The following is a 16,912-nucleotide window of genomic DNA, read 5'->3' on the forward strand; positions in this document are numbered from 1 at the left end:
AAAAAGACACCCCTGCCATCTTTAACCATACATCCCCATCAATTTGAGTTTCTCCTTTTTAAAGCGGCAATTAATTGATTGGAAGAAGAGTACTTTGTTGTGTTCTTTTGAAGCCGATAGTTCTTCTCTTATAAAAGTTGTCTCAATGTACGTTGGAATCAACTATGTAATTGTTTTTCAATGTCTTATAAGGCCCCACCATGGAACATTCTAGCTATCATTTTTCTTTTGTTTCGTTCACGCTTGGTTGTTCACGTCATTGTTACTTGCGTCAGCACAAAATAATGAAGTACATGAGCAATGCATAATTTTGAATGACGGGTCAAACGATATCAATGATGTATACAAATGGAGACTTAACGGAGATAGTCACAATGTGGTGGAATTGAGGTGCTAAAACTCTAACGCGACCCCTTAATGGTCTGGACCTTTAATAATCATAGGTGAAGCTCTTCTCCATTGCCAGATGTCCAATTTTCAGCGCACTCGCAGATAAAAAAAGCCACTGCAATCGCTAACATTGCCGAGCGCCAATGTTATCCTAGTGGCCTACAAGTAGACACTCTATCGGTAAACAATGAATTTCCATCTATAATCATTTCACCCGCAGATGACATGGATACATCATTAACGATTGTCTCCATCCCGAGACTTTATAATGTGTATTTAAGAATCGTCTTCATGATATATCTGCGCCAACTAGGTGTATATTCTTACTGTGCAACACCCGAGCATGGCTTGCGGTTGAATCAGTAAAAAAAACTAAGTATGTCTATTTATAAATACCCTATATCAGCCTCAAGGAGTTCTAGCAATCACTATAAACCACTAGAAATGTTGCAACTTCCAACAGTTGGAAAGGACATAAAATAAGATTAGGTGTTACTACTTTTGATGTTTTTGTTTGCACCGACGTTGTCGCCAAGACCTAATCCTAACTTATTGCTACCTTTAATTCCCATATAATATTTGTGGCTCATATCTTCACATCAATTCTTTAACATTTAATGATGCATTAATACCATATAATTATGTAGTTCAGATCTTTGTGTGAATTCTTAAGCAAGTAATTATATTTCAGAGTAGTGTACTGAGGTCAAGTTCAAAGATACACTGAGCTTGTCTATGATGTACTCTCCAGTACAAGACACAAATGCATCATGCAGTAAATTCAGGTCAGCTGGATTATATCCCCCTTTTCATTCAATCTTGACTTAATGCATAATTGATGGTATTGCTCCGCCTTATGTCGAAGAAGAGGGAAGCCTTTCATGTTCAAGCCCTGAACATAATGAGAAGGATCGCCAAGATTACTCAATAGATCTTGTAGATCACTTTTCTGCTCAAGGTGGCAGATTCAGTAAAAGATTAAATGATATGGCTCCCTTTTTAGAAATATCCATTTCGTACTGCTCCAACATACTACAAATCTATTATGCACACTGTTAATCAGACAGAAGAGTACACCAATCTCTCTCACTTGCGCTGGCGGAATTAAATGATTGATCATCCATCTAGCAACCCCAATTAATATTGATAAGTTTGTTTTGGAAGAAAATAACATATTATTTAGTCTGGTTAACAAATTGATCATGCTGCTCAGACCCAGGGTTTTGGTTACCGCTCGAAATTTCGAGATTTACCACGGTTACTGCATATTTCGGTCCCCCTCGGTAAATGGGCATTTCGAGCAAAAAAATCGATTTTTTCAAATTTTTTGAATTCAAACGCTCAATGTATAGTAAAGTATGGCAGCACTTGATAGCACACATGTAGACAACGTTCCACTAGCTAGTAGCTCTTTTATGATTAATATAAGTTCAAGTTCTATCTATATCGATCTATTTTGAATGAATTTGAATTCAAAATTAAATTATAATTTCGTTCAAAATTTGCTCGAAATTTCGTGGTAACCGTGGCAACCAATTTTACCCGCCCCCCCCCCCCTGGGTAAAAATGCACCATTCGGTAACCAAAACCTTGCTCAGACCCCAAGCTGGGGTCATCAATATGTACTTACTACATCAATCTCTCTCACTTCCGCTGATGGATTGAAGGAGCATCTTCGTTAGTTGCTTTGCAAGGGTGGATCGGAGGCTGAGGTGGCTGGGAGCGGGAGAAGCCGTCGACGGCGAGCAAGTCGGATCGCCCTGCTCCGTTGGGGTGGGCTTGTGCCGCTTAGATGGCCGCCCAAACTGGATGGATGTGCAAATCAAGCTCCCGGCAGGCCGGGATGACACAGCTTGGCCTGTATACTTCTTCCTCTGTCTAAGCAGAATGTGACTTTCACAATCCTACCTACAAGCAAGCAAGAGCAGCACCTGAACAGAAACATTGGTATCCTCCGAGCTCACCATCATTTCATTTCACTTCAATTCCTCCCCAAGAGCAGATTAAGCAGTTGAGCTACACACACTAACGTTAAAACTGACTGAGCGTCCTCCAAGGGTCAGAATCATACGTAGCTAAAGCATCCTTGCGTCAGCCAACTCCACAACCACTGGCCGGTCACTGAGGCATGCAAGTTCCTCATGGCCAGAGCGTATGTACCGCCGGCACCATCGACTCCGACAGGCCATGATCATACAAGTACCTCAAGGCCGGAGCCAATTGCGCTGCTAGATCTAGGGTTTAGTTTAAGTTTGTTAACTTTTGTTTACAACAAATATCACCGGCTCGTTTAAAATCATCATTCAAAAACATGTAAGATAAAAACCAACTGGGAGCGCCGGTGCGGGCAGCCGCCTGTCCGGTATACTTGCCGGACGCTCTAGTGGTAGCGCCGGTGGAGATGCTCTAAGTTTCCACCTATGACCAAACTTAGCACCCCACCTATTGTCAACATGAGCATTTGATATGTTCTGGAAATTCTTAAATTTATTGGCCCGAGCCCATTTATTTGAACACAACATGCAGGTTAACCAATGGATTTTGCAATATGCAACTCACGGAAGCCTTGTGAGCATGAGTTGCGCACCGTGCTCTGGGTGCAGCAGGCCGATGGGGAACGGCGCGTGTGTGTACGACGGCGAGAGCTCGAAGGAGAAGCGCTGCAGAATCATGGCGATCCCCATCTTGGCCTCGAGCATCGCGAAGTTCTGGCCGACGCAGGTCCGCTGGCCCCAGCCGAATGGAAAAAAGGGCAGCGCGTCGCCCGACACCCCTGCCTTGGAGATCCCATTGGCGAACCTCTCTGGCCTGAACTCGTCGGCGTCCGCGCCCCAAACATTCTTGTCGTGGTGGAGGCACAGGAATGGCACCATGAACAACATGCCCGCCGGGTACCTGACACCGCCAAGGTCCATGGGCTTACACGTCTTGCGATGGACCGATGTCAGCGGCGTGTACAGCCGCAGCACCTCGTACAAGACCATGGTTACGATTTTTAGGCGAGTTAAGCCATCATAATCTGGCGTCATGCCGTGGGCGAAGACATCCAGGACCTCCTCCCTGGCACGGTCCTGCCAGTCCGGGTGCATGCAGAGCACGATCATGGTCCACGTTAGCAGCAAGGACGTGGTCTCCATGCCCGCGAAGTAGAACAGTTTGCACTCTCCGATCAGGTCTTCCGTCGTGATGCCGGCATCTCCCGGCGTGCAGTGTGCCATGTTGGACTCCAGCAGCAGCCCGAGAAGATCGTCACCACTCGTAGCTTCGCCGGCTTTCAAGGCCTTCTCTCTTTTCGCGATAATGCCTTTTAGGACCCTCTCGATCTCCGCAACAATCTGATTCATCCTTCGGTTGCCTTTGGTTGGCAAGAACCTGCACATAAGAAAATGCATTAGCACAGTCAGAGCAATTCAATCTAGTAATATTGTTGTGCTAAGCCATGGTAAACGCCAAAGGAGAATGAACTCACAGGTAACCAGGGATATGCATCTTGTCCATGGCCTGCACGATGAGCTCGATCTGCTCACCCTGAAGCTGGAATACCTTCCTGCCTTCATGGTAACTGCTGCCGAATGCGGCCCGCGAGATGACATCCCCTGTCAGATTCTTCATATCAGGCCAGACATCTACCTCGCATGGCGCATCACCGGCGGCTAGAACCTCCCATCTCTGCACCAACTCCGTGCAACATGCGGCGAAAGCCGGCAACATGCGCTGAAAATGGAACGGAGATTTTTGTTACGGCCTGAACTTGTTGTCAATGACAGAACACAAGTATTATAACCTTGAGCTTCTCGAGATGGAAGGCAGGGGTGATGATCTTCCGGTGCTTAACCCATTTTTCACCCTCATGGCTACCCACACCGTGGTGCAGCATCCTTTGAAGTCGGCCCAGGTTGAGCTTCTCAAGGTGACCCAACTTGTTGGACAGAACTTCACGCACCAGTTCAGGCTCGGTGATGGTCACTCTAGGCACCGGTCCAAACCAAGGCACCGGTCCAAACCAAGTGATCGACATTTTACCTGTTAATTTTGTTAGACAAATACATCGAAGCTTCTTACTAGAAGTTTACGTGGATACACGTTTCCAATTTCATTTTCTGTTAGAGTCTGTTTAGGTGTAAGACATTTTCTGTTCATTTAGGTGGACTATTTGTCAAGTGGGGACTATTGTCAATCCGTTTGTTGCGTGTGGGAGACAACTAGTGTGAGATGCCATGCCACCAAATTAAGATGTTGGTAGATCAACACTGGATTTCATACCCAAAAACAATTTATTTATTTTAGAGAAAAGACATTTTAGCCAACTTTAAATTAATAATCGCATTTCCGGCATGCATTATAGAGCCATTAAAGCCAAACATAACGAAAACTAAATCCTTCTATGGACACATTTGGTTGTTTTCAGGTGAAGTACGATGTGGCGAAGGTAAACTAATAATGCGGCTAAAAAGAAACATTACAATCAAGAAAAAAGAAAGCAATGAAAAGTACACGCACCGTGCTCCTTGATGGTCTGGTGAAACAGCGGCATCGCCCGCGGCACGACGTCATGGCTGCCCAGTGGCATGGTCTGGGACCTGGCTTCCTTATGGAGACGCTCCATAAACGGTGCGTCGCCAGCGACATAGTGGTATGCCCTGCCCCGGAGGCCCTGCGCCCGCAGCTCCCGCTCTAGGTGCCGGGGCCTCCACCATGCCCACTCCAGCGCCCTCACGGCGCACCACACCAGAACCGCGCCAGCCACTACGTAAACATACACCCAGCGCTGGTGCTCCCATGGAAAAGAGTCTTCTATCACGCTCGTCGCCATGCTTTCACCTTCCTTATTTTGTGGGGAACAGATAGCCCAAGGGATATGGGAATGATGTTTTTCCTTTGCTGAGTTGATCAAGTGGGTGTACGAGCGGTGGCTGCTATATACAAGTACTATGTTTGTTCTACTACTCCCTCTGATCCATATTCGTTATCTTAGATATGTCTAGATACGAATCTATCTGATCAGAGAGAGTAGATTGCAAAAATGTCTTACATTGTAGACAGAGGTAAGTATAATCTACTCGGGTGCTCACGTTAGAAACCAAAACCGGACATCAAGGAAAGTGTCTGTACGATCACGTGAATTACACGTGCAACCCTATCGGTTATCGTGTGTGCAGCTTTGTAGCTTTGTCTTTTGGCCCGTCGCATTTGCTGGGAGGACACGAATGCATGGGAGTACGCGCTTGGCCAACAGCCGAGCACAGAGGCACATCACATATGATGGATAGTTTTTTGTGTTTTGTTTTGTTGAATTCCCGCTGTACGTGTTCCCTTTTCATAGATTCCTTAAGCACATGGACAACAGATAGAGGCGTTGGGGACTACTCCTATTAGATAGAGGCACATTTTCACACCGTTGGTACCGCGTACACGTCAACAATGGCGCCCGTGGAGACGGAGAAATCCATTACTCTTCCACGAACACACGTTGTTCTCGTCCCGCTCATGGGGCAGGGCCACACCACCCCCATGGCCGACCTTGCGTGCCTCATTGCGGGACGCGGCGTGCGAGTGAGCCTCGTCACCACGCCCGTCAACGCTGCGCGCCTGCGGGGACTAGCCGACAGGGCGCGGAGCGCCATGTTGCCGCTGGAAATTGTCGAGCTCCCATTCCCGCCGGCTGACGACGGGCTGCCCCGGGGCAGCAGCGACAATAGCGACAATGTCCTCCAATTGTTCCTGTCCCTCTATAGGCTAGCCGGGCCACTCGAGGCGTACGTGCGCTCGCTGCCCTGGCGCCCCAGCTGCATCATCTCCGACTCCTGCAACCCGTGGACGGTCGGCGTCGCCAGGAGCGTTGGGGTCCCTCGGCTCACCTTCACCGGCCCTTCCTGTTTCTACTCGCTCTGCGACTTCAACGTCGTAAAGCACGGGCTTCTTCACAGCGGCAACGTCGTGCCGGGCATGCCGGTGCGAGTGGAGTTGAGCAAGGACACATGGGCCGCTGCCTTCTTAACTTGCATGCCTGCGTGGGGGAAGTTCGTGGAGGAGGTGAGAGAGGGCATCCGCACGGCCGACGGTGCCGTGGTGAACACGTTCCGGGGCCTTGAGGAACAGTTCGTCGCATGCTACGAGGCAGCGTTGGGCAAGCCGGTGTGGGTGCTCGGGCCCTTCTTCCTCAATAGCCGGGACGAGGAGGCACGCACCATAGACCAGAGCACAGTCATCGCTTGGCTGGACATGATGGACCAAAGCACGGTCGTCTATGTCTGTTTCGGCAGCCTCGCGCAGATGCTTCCCAAGCAGCTGTACGAGATCGGACACGGCCTCGAGGACTCTGGGAAGCCATTCCTTTGGGTGGTGAAGGAGTCCGAGACGGTTTTGCCAGAAGCAAAAGAGTGGCTCGAAGCCCTCGAGATGCGCACGGCAGGGCATGGGCTCATAGTGCATGGCTGGGCGCCTCAGGTCGCCATCCTGTCACACCGCGCCGTAGGTGGCTTCATGACCCACTGCGGGTGGAACTCGCTGCTGGAGTCCGTCGCGCAAGGCGTGCCTGTCATGACGTGGCCTCACTTCGGTGACCAGTTCCTCAATGAGCGGCTTGCGGTGGACGTACTTGGCGTCGGCGTGCCAGTTAGGCCGTTCGATGGCGAAAAGGCCGTGGACCTTGTAGTGCGGGGGCACATTGCGCGAGCAGTGTCGGAGCTGATGGGCGATGGGGCAGTGGCAGAGGAGAGGAGGAGAAAGTGCAAGGAGTACCGGGAGAGAGCTCACGGAGCCATGGCCAAAGGAGGCTCGTCGCATGGAAACCTGACACTGCTATTACGCAGCTTCATGCGGAGTGGCAGCAAGGAACAGGTTAATTCCGTTTGCTCTGCTAGGTGAAGTGTGAATCGTGCTCAAGAATATCCCTAGTATCAATGCTCAAGAATATCCCTACCACTTGGTTATTTTGCCCCCTTTACCCCCTTCACCTCATTCTCGCCACTCTTTATTTTCTGCTGTCGTTACAAATGTAGTTGATATACTTGCTAGTGTTGTATTCATGTTTGGTAGCATGTACCATGTCTATGTCTATGGTCTCTCTTCGGTAACCATCGTCTAGGGAACTTACAGTCACTGGCGGGCAATCGTTGGGAGGAATGGCTCCATCTCGTTAGGAGACTGATGAAGGTTCAGCTTTCCCCACAACCCGATGAATTATGCTGGCAGCTTACTAGGTTTGGAGTATTCACAGTTAAATCAATGTATATTGATGTCATTAACTCCAGCCTCATTCCTACCTCTAAGCATGTCTGGGCTGTCAAAGTTTCCTTGAAAATAAAATTGTTTATGTGGTTTGTTCATAAACAAGTTATATTAACCAAGGACAACCTGACTAAGCGTAATTGGACAGGATCTACTAGGTGTAGTTTCTGTGATAGGGATGAGACGATTAAGCACCTTTTTCTTAATTGCCCGCTAGCCAAAGTTCTTTGGCAGACAGTCCACATTGCATTCAATATTACGCCACCTCCTTCCATTAACGCGTTATTCGGGGTGTGGCTTAATGGGATTGAGCCCGACCTAGCGAGACAAATTCGTGTCGGAGTGTGCGCGTTGATGTGGTCTATCTGGAATTGCAGGAATGATTTGGTTTTTAACAGAATATCATGCATACATTTTTTGCAGGCACTACTAGGAAAAGGCCTACTAATGGCGCACTGGTTTTGCCTACTAATGGCGCATTACCAGTGCGCCATTAGTAGCACGCCACTAGTATATCTTACTAATGGCGCACCACAGGTGCGTCATTACTAGTTGGTGCGCCATTAGTATGTAACAGCATGCGCCATTAGTGTGCCTTCCGGGGGGCCATACGTAAGCATGGCTTTGTCATACTAATGGCACATTCTCTGTTGATGCGCTATTAGTATCCTTTGGCATATTAATGGCGCACCTGGTGGTGATGCGCCATTAGTATGAATATTTGGTTTTTTTTCCTTTTCTGATTTTTGCGCAGGTTACAAAATATATTATTAGACAAAATATAAAATATATTATTAGACAGAATATAGACAGCAGCACACAGCAACATTAGATTCATCGAATACAATAGAAGATTAGTTTCCGAGTACAATTCATCATATTAGTCTCCGAATTCAAAAGACCGAACAAAGATAAAACATTACAAGTCTCAAGACCGCGAGTATCGAGTTTGTCTTCATATTACAAGTCGATATCGATCATCTAAACTACCATCACATAAAAGAGAGTTGTGGTCATCACGATGAGCATCATCGTGATCAAACTTGTCTTCATCCGGTTCCTCCAATGCTCCCTCCTCTCCCCCGCTAGATAGCGGGCGTATCTAGATTCGGCCTCCGCCCTAGTGGTGTACCCTTTGTAACTATTACTGCTGAAACGGTGAACCTGTCTCCGACACTCCTCCCAGTCGTCGTAGACTCCGGGAACCTTACCCTTATACACGACATACGACGACATCTCTATGCACAAGCCAAACAACAGACAATACATAAGCAATATGTAAGTATGCAACAAAAGGATCGGAAGAGAAAATCAAGACATTAATAGCACGATTCATGGTCCTACTAATAAATAGCATCGATTACATCTAAGTTGAACGACTGTCCAAACCAAAAAGACATACGAATTCATTAAAGTATAATTACAACATGAGCCAATCAATGTTTCAGAACTACACATCACTACTTTCGACTCGACCCATCGGACAGGAACGTGGATGAAGCCGCCGTCTGTCGTGATGGTCATGAAATCGCGGTCGTTGTCACCCTGCATTTGTAGCATTTCATCTATCTCACTGTTAGACGATTGATATCTGAGGAAGAACTACCCCGAGGTATGAAGGACATCTTGATGGATGATGTTCGCAAACTCCGACTAGATGCGAAAGAATTTTTCTCTGAGGTCCGCGTCCTGGACTGCCGACAAGCTCGCGGCCCAATCTTTGAGATTATCTGGTAGCAGAAGTTGATGATGGTCCCTTACGATCGCTCGCATGTGATGGAGGGCATAGTAGGCATCCTTCTGACCGCCAGGCGGCTGCTTGACGCAGCAGAACTTCGTATTGTGTGAGAACATGTGCTTGCCGTACTTACGAACTGCCCTGGTGAAGGTGCCTCCAGATTTGGCGTAGGCGGGGAGAACATCATCAAGAACTTTCTTGACATTTGTGTAGTCTATCTTGGAGTTACGGTTCGGGTCTAAATACGTGGCCATGGAATATTTCGGGCTGAAGAGGATGAGTGTGCAATGTGTGTCACTGCACAGAACACGGAATGTTAGAAAAAAAAGAACGATCGAAATCTAAGAAATCATATGTTACGGGGAGGTTAAGGGATGACTTACTCGGGAAAGTAAGCCACAAGGAAGTTATCCTTATCTGGGTTTGCCAGAATGACGCCTTCGAGGTGTGAACTCGCAACTTGGCGGTCCCCAGCGCTGCTCAAGTGCTTGGCACGCATGTAGAAGGGGTCGACTATCACGATGTCGGGGGTCTTGTCTCTAATGATCCGCATCTCCATACTCAGCGAAAACAGCCGAACGAAGATATAGTGCAGCGGATGAAGGTTAAACATAGCAAAGATGTCATCAAACCACAGGACGACCGTACCCCCGATGTCGCCATCCACAAAGCCCTTTCCCTCTAGCACCTTGGCCACGAAAACCGGGTATGCCACATCCTTCTCTCTGAGACGCCGCTTCTCCAAAGAAACAACACTGTCGTGTAGACTCCGCATAGCACCGGTTGCAGCATTCAGCATATTTGGCGGTAGCATCTCCCTACCCGCCACATGCACCCTCCTCGAGATATCCTTAGGTGAAGGTGGCCCGTCCTGAGCACGGATCAAACTCGATGCCGGCTGGCTCGTACCGGCGCCCTTGTTAGTCTTTCGTTTCTGTCCCTTCTTCTTGATCTCCTGTAATGGGACCGAGTTCTGCTCACAGACCGCCTTCTTGAGAGTGTTGGGGCTGATAATATTTCTCACCTCAGCTATCTGAGGCTCGGTGAAGGCGGGAGCTGGAGGCGTGTCCTGAGAACTGAACGCCAGACGACGCCTGTTGCAACTGGATTTCTCCGCCGTACCAGCTAGATCGCGGTCGTCTTGGTTGGGTTCTTGAGAAAGAGGCCCGCAGAACTCGTCAGCGTACCCATGTTCGGCAAAGTACTTATCAACTTTGGTAAATGTACCGTCGTCGTTGTCGTCGCCGTCCGGATCCTGTGCCATAGGGCTGTCCGGATCCTGTGCCATAGGGATGTCCGGCAGGTCCGGTAGCGTTGCGGTGTTCTTGCCATGGCTTGGCGCCGGCACGACTGGCGGTCTTGTCTGTGGGGTGGTGTCCCCCGCCCCCAAACGAATCTGGCTCTTCGGCCAAAGCAGGGGCCAGTTTACGCAGGTGCTGAGGGTCATCTCATCTTCTTCGTCGGCCCCAGTGGGTCGAATCGGAGGTAACAGCTCATCACAGCCTGGCAGCACCCGAACCACTTCAACCCTATACATTGTGGGTGGCATCGGATTACCGTGGAACATGGGGTTGCCCGGTTGAACGATTCTGCCCTTGGCGACATCGACCAACTCGGCGCCCACGAAATGCAGAAGAGTGCAAGGAACGTCGGCGGTGCCCTGCGAAAACATGTACAGGGCGTCAGGGATGCCCAGTCAAAGGCAAGGAGATGAAGTCATCCGCCGAGAGGCTTGGTTACCGTGATGCCGTCGAGCTCGGCTAATGTCGAGGCACTGCCAACGGCGGGCGTGCAACTGACGGAGGGGGCGCTTGCTGGTGAGGTGCCGGCCGGCGTACACCCGGGTGCATTAAGCTCCAATGCCCGTGCCGGCGCCGGAGACACCAATGGCGCCGCCACCGGAGACACCAATGGCGCCGCCTGCGCGCTGTGCGAGTTGCTGGCCGTGAAGCTGGGAACCGGGGGAGGCCCCTGTTGGCCGCCCGCAATCCACGTCGTCAGCCCATGAATCAACGTAGGCACCATGTCGTTGAGCGTCGTTCCAAGTTGTTGTTGCATTTGCTCTTGGACAAGCTCCGGAATCCGCGCCACTTGTGCCTTGAGTTCTTCAACCTCGCGCGTCTGGCTTTTCGAGCTGGTCTTTTTCTCTTTCCGCACACCAGCGGTATAGTATGACCCCCATTTTGTGGACAAGCCTTTGCCGGCCACACGACCAGCTGATGTCGGCTTAGTGAGCTTATCCTTGTTTTTCATTATGTTCAACGCCCTATTTAAAGGGGTGTCGAAAGGGAAGCTCTTAGACGACCCCGCGCTACTGCTTTCAGTGTCCTGCGAAAGGAACGTGAACCATTTAGAAATATTGGAGATTAATTAGAGTGCAACCATATGGAGCTAATTACGCGGGGGTGTATTCCTTACCAGAAGAAGCTCAAGCGCCCTGGTCTTCGGATCCGTGGTAAGCTCCTTTGTTATCGGGTCCTCCTTGTACCGGGCCCTGACATAGTTCCTGGTCTACTTGTCACCGCTGTATTTCTCGAAGCGGGGCGGTAGGCCTTGCTCGGCACGCTTTGCGTCCTCCTTGTCCCATATAGGCTCCGCCACTCTGTAACCGTCGGGACCGAGTTTGTGTTCCCCTAAGTTCAACTCCCGCATTTCTTTCCCCCACTAACTTGATTCGGAGGTTTCACTACTCTCGCACTTGATCTTGAACTCCTTGTACTCATCTTCGCTCATCAAAGGATATTTCGCCTTGATCTTCTCATAACTATCACCTTTATCAATCATTCTCTTCACCGCGCTTTTCCAAGTAGACAGGGTCGTGCTCATTTTCGTGAGGGCGGCACTGTTCACTTTATTCCCTGAGAGGCGTGTGTTTTCAAATTTGGCGGGGAACTTGTATCGTTCGTGCATCTTCGTGAAGAGGAGGTTGCGCAAATTCCCTCGGTCCTTATGCCTAAGGTTCTCGGTGTTGATCGAGACGGTGCTCCGGAGAATGCACCCAAGCTGAAGCGAGTACCCCTTGACTATATGTTTGGGCTCCGTTGGATTCCCGTCGGAGTCCACTTGAGTGAATTCCTCCTTGAGGGTGCGGAGCGCATTCGGGCGCCGGTCCTTCCTTTGCTTCTTCGGTTGGCTGCCGTCTGTGTGTGCGCCGCCATCATCAGTGGTGGCATCCTCGGCGGCACCATCAGTGGTGTCATCCCCGACGCCACTAGGGGTTGTGTAATCAGGATCGGTGTCTTCCGCGGCGTCCTCATAGCGGTGAGGTTGTTCCTCCATCTCCTGGGACAGCTCCCAGAATTGCTTGCCGCCCGAACCACAGGCCTCATCATTGTGGGCCATGTTTCGCTCTAAATAGGAAAAAAGTTTGGTCAAAATGTTGGTTATTGTCAAGGAACAAGATCATGGTCTCATCATTTAGGGTTTGTCGACACCGAGGCACCCTAAAAGCCTAAGCTTTCATCATTTAGGGTTTGTCGACGCCGAGGCACCCTAAAAGCCTAAGCGTACATCATTTAGGTTCTCATCGACACCGAGGCATCCGGGGCAGCCAAGTTAAGTTTTCATCATTTAGGGTTTATCGATGCCGAGGCACCCTAGGTTGGGCCTGGCCCTAATCACTTGGCTCTATTGCCACCTATGTTGGGTTTATCATGTAGGGTTTATCAATGCTAAGGAGAATTCTAAGTTGGGCCTAATCACTTGGCTCTATTGCCACCTATGGTTTAATGCAGGAAGAATAAAGGGGCAGTTGATCCTACTTAATTAAGTACTAAGATACCCCGGCCCATGCATTATCGCAAGTACCCCATATGTCCTATTTTTAGCAAAGTCATGCTAAAATTCACGGAAAATTTCAGCATGACCTTTGCTGAAAATAGGACATATGGAGTACCCGAATTTGCCGGAACGGAAGTTAATCGACATCCCGGCAAACTCAAGGGCCTCTCGGGGTACCTGCAAATTCATCATGACACGATGGTCGGAGACAAAACCCAGCAAACTAGCACCACAATGTGCCTCTACTTTCATATGGATGAAAAGGCCACAGACCATATGGTCCTCTGCTTTCATATGGACAAAAATCAGCTCAACTTATGTGAGCTTCCATTCCAGATCTAATAGCAGCAAGTTGTTCACTTGTAGCTCAACTTATGTGAGCTGCCTTCAAGAAAACAAATCTGCAGTGGCACATCTGCTCTCTGAATACATTGGCAAGAAACAAAACAACACCTAGTACCATCCATCTGCTATGGCCATATCATGCAGTTTAACTAAGCACTAACAGGTAATTATATAACAGAAAACTTGGCGCGTACGTGTCACTTAGCTTGGGCAAGCAACATACCTCGTCCTCTTGGTTAGTCCAAACAAGCTGTATGCTGAGCCTCAACTCACCACCTGCACATTTTACAGCACCCATGAAATGAAAAACTAAACATAATTGTCAACCAACAAAACCAAAACACAAACATGACTTCAAATTTTCACGATCAGGAAGAAAAATAGGGTTTTCAACTACTATATTTAGTTTCATGGCATCAGTTGAAAAGTTGAAAAAGAACAAGCTTCATTTAAATATCTTGCTGCTAACAAACATAACTAATGTCAGTACTCAAAAAATAGAGTGACCACACAGGGAACAAACAAACTATTCACTTTTTATTTCTTCAGAATTGGACCAGACAGAGAACAACTCCTTGGAAGCAAACTTATATGAAAATATTCAGCAACTTGAAACGTAACTCTTATATGAAAATCTTCTGTATGATCAAGTAAGCAGAGCATATGTGTATACCTGTATCACTGTCTTGGAGCCAACAAACGCCTCAATTTTTCATCGGGACCTTCTCTCCAGCGTAGCTCAGCTCCCAGATCTCCTCGATCCTTCCGTAGTATCTGTCCTTGTCGTTGCCGGTGTAGGATTCCATCGTTACCCCGGAATTTTGGTAACCATCGCTCTTCATGTCCTTGTCCTCGGTGTAGAATGTGTAGCCATTGATATCGTACGCCTCATAGGTCATCAGGTTGTGCTCGGCGCCCTGTGACAAGGCGAATATGAGTTGTTCTTCCGCGGAAGAATCCTCATGTAAAGGGTACAACAGAAGCTTCTGCTTGAACCAACGCGTGAAACATGAGTTGTGCTCTTTGAGTATATCTCCGTCCGTCCTCTGTTGGCCTCGGTCATTGTACGTCTTCTCAATAAAGGTTTTGTGCTCTACCACCCAAGGATCGACCACGTCTATGTGTTGTAGCGCGACTAGGTTTGCTCTTTCAAAGTCGGCGAGTCGACCCTTGAAGTCGACATGCATTTCGCGGCGACCCTCATGGTGACCCCATCTAGCGAGCCTGCCGAGGTGCCTGTTGACGGGCAGACCAACGGGGTTCTCGATGCCTGGATAATTCGTGCAGTAGGAGATGCACTCTTCGGTTAGAAAGCCCCTGGCTATACTTCCCTCTAGACGTGACATGTTGCGAACGTATCCTTTGATGACACCATTCATCCTTTCGAACGGCATCATGCTGTGCAGGAACGTCGGCCCGAGTTGGATGATATCCTCCACGATATGGACTAGCAGATGCACCATAACATCGAAGAATGCGGACGGGAAGTACATCTCAAGCTCGCATAGTATCACCACGATCTCTTCCTGTAGCCTTCTGAGTTGCCTCACACCAATCAACTTCCGAGAGATGACGTCGAAAAAGTTGCATAGGCCAAATAGCGTTTCACGGACGTGCGCGTCCATGATCCCACGGATTGCAACTGGAAGTATCTGCGTTATCACCACGTGACAGTCGTGAGACTTCATCCCGCTGAACTTCTGCTTCGCTAGGTCTAGGTATCTGCTTATCTTCCCCGCGTAACTGTAAGAAAGTTTTACTCCTAGGAGGCAGGTGAAAAACTGCTCGATCTCCTCCTGACTTAGAGTGAAGCACGCAGGAGGGTAGTCATTTCCGGTCTTCTTGGCCTTTTTGCCTTTGCGACGACTTTCTGTGTCCTGCTTCGCCTCATCATCATCATCATCATCATTAGCGTGAAGCTTCTGCCTGATGCCCATTGATTTCAAGTCTGCCCTTGCTTTCGGCCCATCTTTGGTCCTCTCTGGCATGTTGAGCAGGGTACCAAGCAGACTCTCGCACACGTTCTTTGTGATATGCATAACATCAAGGCTGTGTGGCACACGGTGGATCTTTCAGTACGGCAAGCCCCAGAAAATAGACCTCGTTTTCCATACCTTCAGCAGCGGCTCTGGCGCCTTTTGCTTCTTTCCCGGCTCTGGCGCCTTTTGCTTCTTTCCTGGCAGTGGGCAGTCTTTCCAATTTTTCAACAGCTCGTCTATTTCCTCGCCGCTCCTCGTACACGGGCGTTTTCGGGGTTCGGTTTCACCATCAAACAGATCCTTGCGTTTCCTCCACGGGTCATCGTCGCGAAGCCACCTTCGATGTCCCATGAACACGGTTTTCGAAGACCCAGGATCTCTATCTAGCTGGCGATACGTTGTGTCATCCATGCACCTTACGCATCCAGAAAATCCGTGGACTACCTGCCCCGCGAGATATCCGTAACCGAGATAGTCGTGCACCGTCATGAGCAGTGCGGCTCTCATAGGGAAATATTTTTTCTCTGCGGCGTCCCATGTATTGGCTGGCGTTTTCCACAGCGTGTCTAGCTCCTCCTTCAGTAGGCCCAGATACAGATTGATGTTGTTCCCTGGTTGTTTCGGCCCTTCAATTAGCATACTCATGTGAATGTACTTCCTCTTCATGCACAACCAGGGGGGAAGGTTGTACATCCACACAAACACAGGCCAGGTGCTATATGTGCTTCTCTGGCTGCCAAATAGATTGACTCCATCGGTGCTTGCGCCCAGCACGATGTTCCTTGGATCCTTCCCAAATTCTGGGTATTCGAAGTTCAACGCTTGCCACTGGCTCGCATCCTTAGGGTGACTCAGCATCTTGTCTTTTTTATTTATCTCTGGATCATTTCTGTCATCTTCCCGCTTCTTCTCCTCCCTATCCGCGTGCCAACGCATGAGCTTTGCTACCTTAGGGTCCGCGAAATACCTCTGCAGACGAGGAGTGATCGGAAAGTACCACACCGATTTTCGAGGAGCTTTCTTCCTCTTCTCGTATCGAGTGACGCCGCACATTGGACATATGATAGACTCCGCGTGCTCGTCCCGATAAATGATACAATTGTTCATGCACACATGGTATTTCACGTGCGGTAAGTCTGGAGGACACACGATTTTCTTCGCCTCCTCGAAACTGGTCGGGCACTTATTCCTTTTGGGAAGACTTTCGTGCCAGAATGCCATGTTCTCGTCGAAGCATGCGTCGGTCATTTTGTGTTTTACCTTCATCTCCAGAGCCATGAGTGTTACTTTCAGGCGGGTATCCTCGGGCCTGCATCCTTCATACAATGGAGTAACCGCGTCTATCTCCAGTTGATCCAGCTTGGCTTTCTCTTGGGCGGCAGCTCTTGCGTTATCCGTCTGCTTGAGAAGCAGCTCTTGAATATGAGGGTCCTGCACCCAGCCTCCATCG

General features: G+C 49.1%; 2 protein-coding genes across 2 annotated transcripts; one reads left to right on the plus strand and one right to left on the minus strand.

Annotated features, from left to right (window-relative positions):
- Positions 1-2,837: 2,837 nt before the first annotated feature.
- On the minus strand, positions 2,838-5,261 carry LOC123082514 (cytochrome P450 72A14). Its single transcript, XM_044504840.1, has 4 exons — positions 4,891-5,261; positions 4,175-4,413; positions 3,860-4,104; positions 2,838-3,762 (listed from the first exon to the last, which is right to left on the minus strand). Exons 1-4 carry the CDS (start codon positions 5,201-5,203, stop codon positions 2,946-2,948), a joined length of 1,614 nt encoding a protein of 537 aa, XP_044360775.1. The 5' UTR covers positions 5,204-5,261; the 3' UTR covers positions 2,838-2,945.
- Positions 5,262-5,807: 546 nt separating this feature from the next.
- LOC123082515 (UDP-glycosyltransferase 73C1-like) lies at positions 5,808-7,448 on the plus strand. The gene has a single exon (XM_044504841.1). The coding sequence runs from the start codon at positions 5,812-5,814 to the stop codon at positions 7,255-7,257; it is 1,446 nt and encodes a 481-aa protein (XP_044360776.1). The 5' UTR covers positions 5,808-5,811; the 3' UTR covers positions 7,258-7,448.
- The last annotated feature ends 9,464 nt before the right edge of the window (positions 7,449-16,912 follow it).

This window comes from Triticum aestivum, chromosome 4A (assembly GCF_018294505.1).
Source record: "Triticum aestivum cultivar Chinese Spring chromosome 4A, IWGSC CS RefSeq v2.1, whole genome shotgun sequence".
NCBI classification, from domain to species: Eukaryota; Viridiplantae; Streptophyta; class Magnoliopsida; order Poales; family Poaceae; genus Triticum; species Triticum aestivum.

Coding starts and splice junctions, on each gene's coding strand:
- LOC123082514 (XM_044504840.1), bottom strand. CDS start 5,203: ATGGCGACGAGCGTGATAGAAGACTCTTTTCCATGGGAGCACCAGCGC. Junction 4,105..4,174: donor TCCATCTCGAGAAGCTCAAG/GTTATAATACTT, acceptor TTCCATTTTCAG/CGCATGTTGCCGGCTTTCGC. Junction 3,763..3,859: donor ATGCATATCCCTGGTTACCT/GTGAGTTCATTC, acceptor TCTTATGTGCAG/GTTCTTGCCAACCAAAGGCA.
- LOC123082515 (XM_044504841.1), top strand. CDS start 5,812: ATGGCGCCCGTGGAGACGGAGAAATCCATTACTCTTCCACGAACACAC.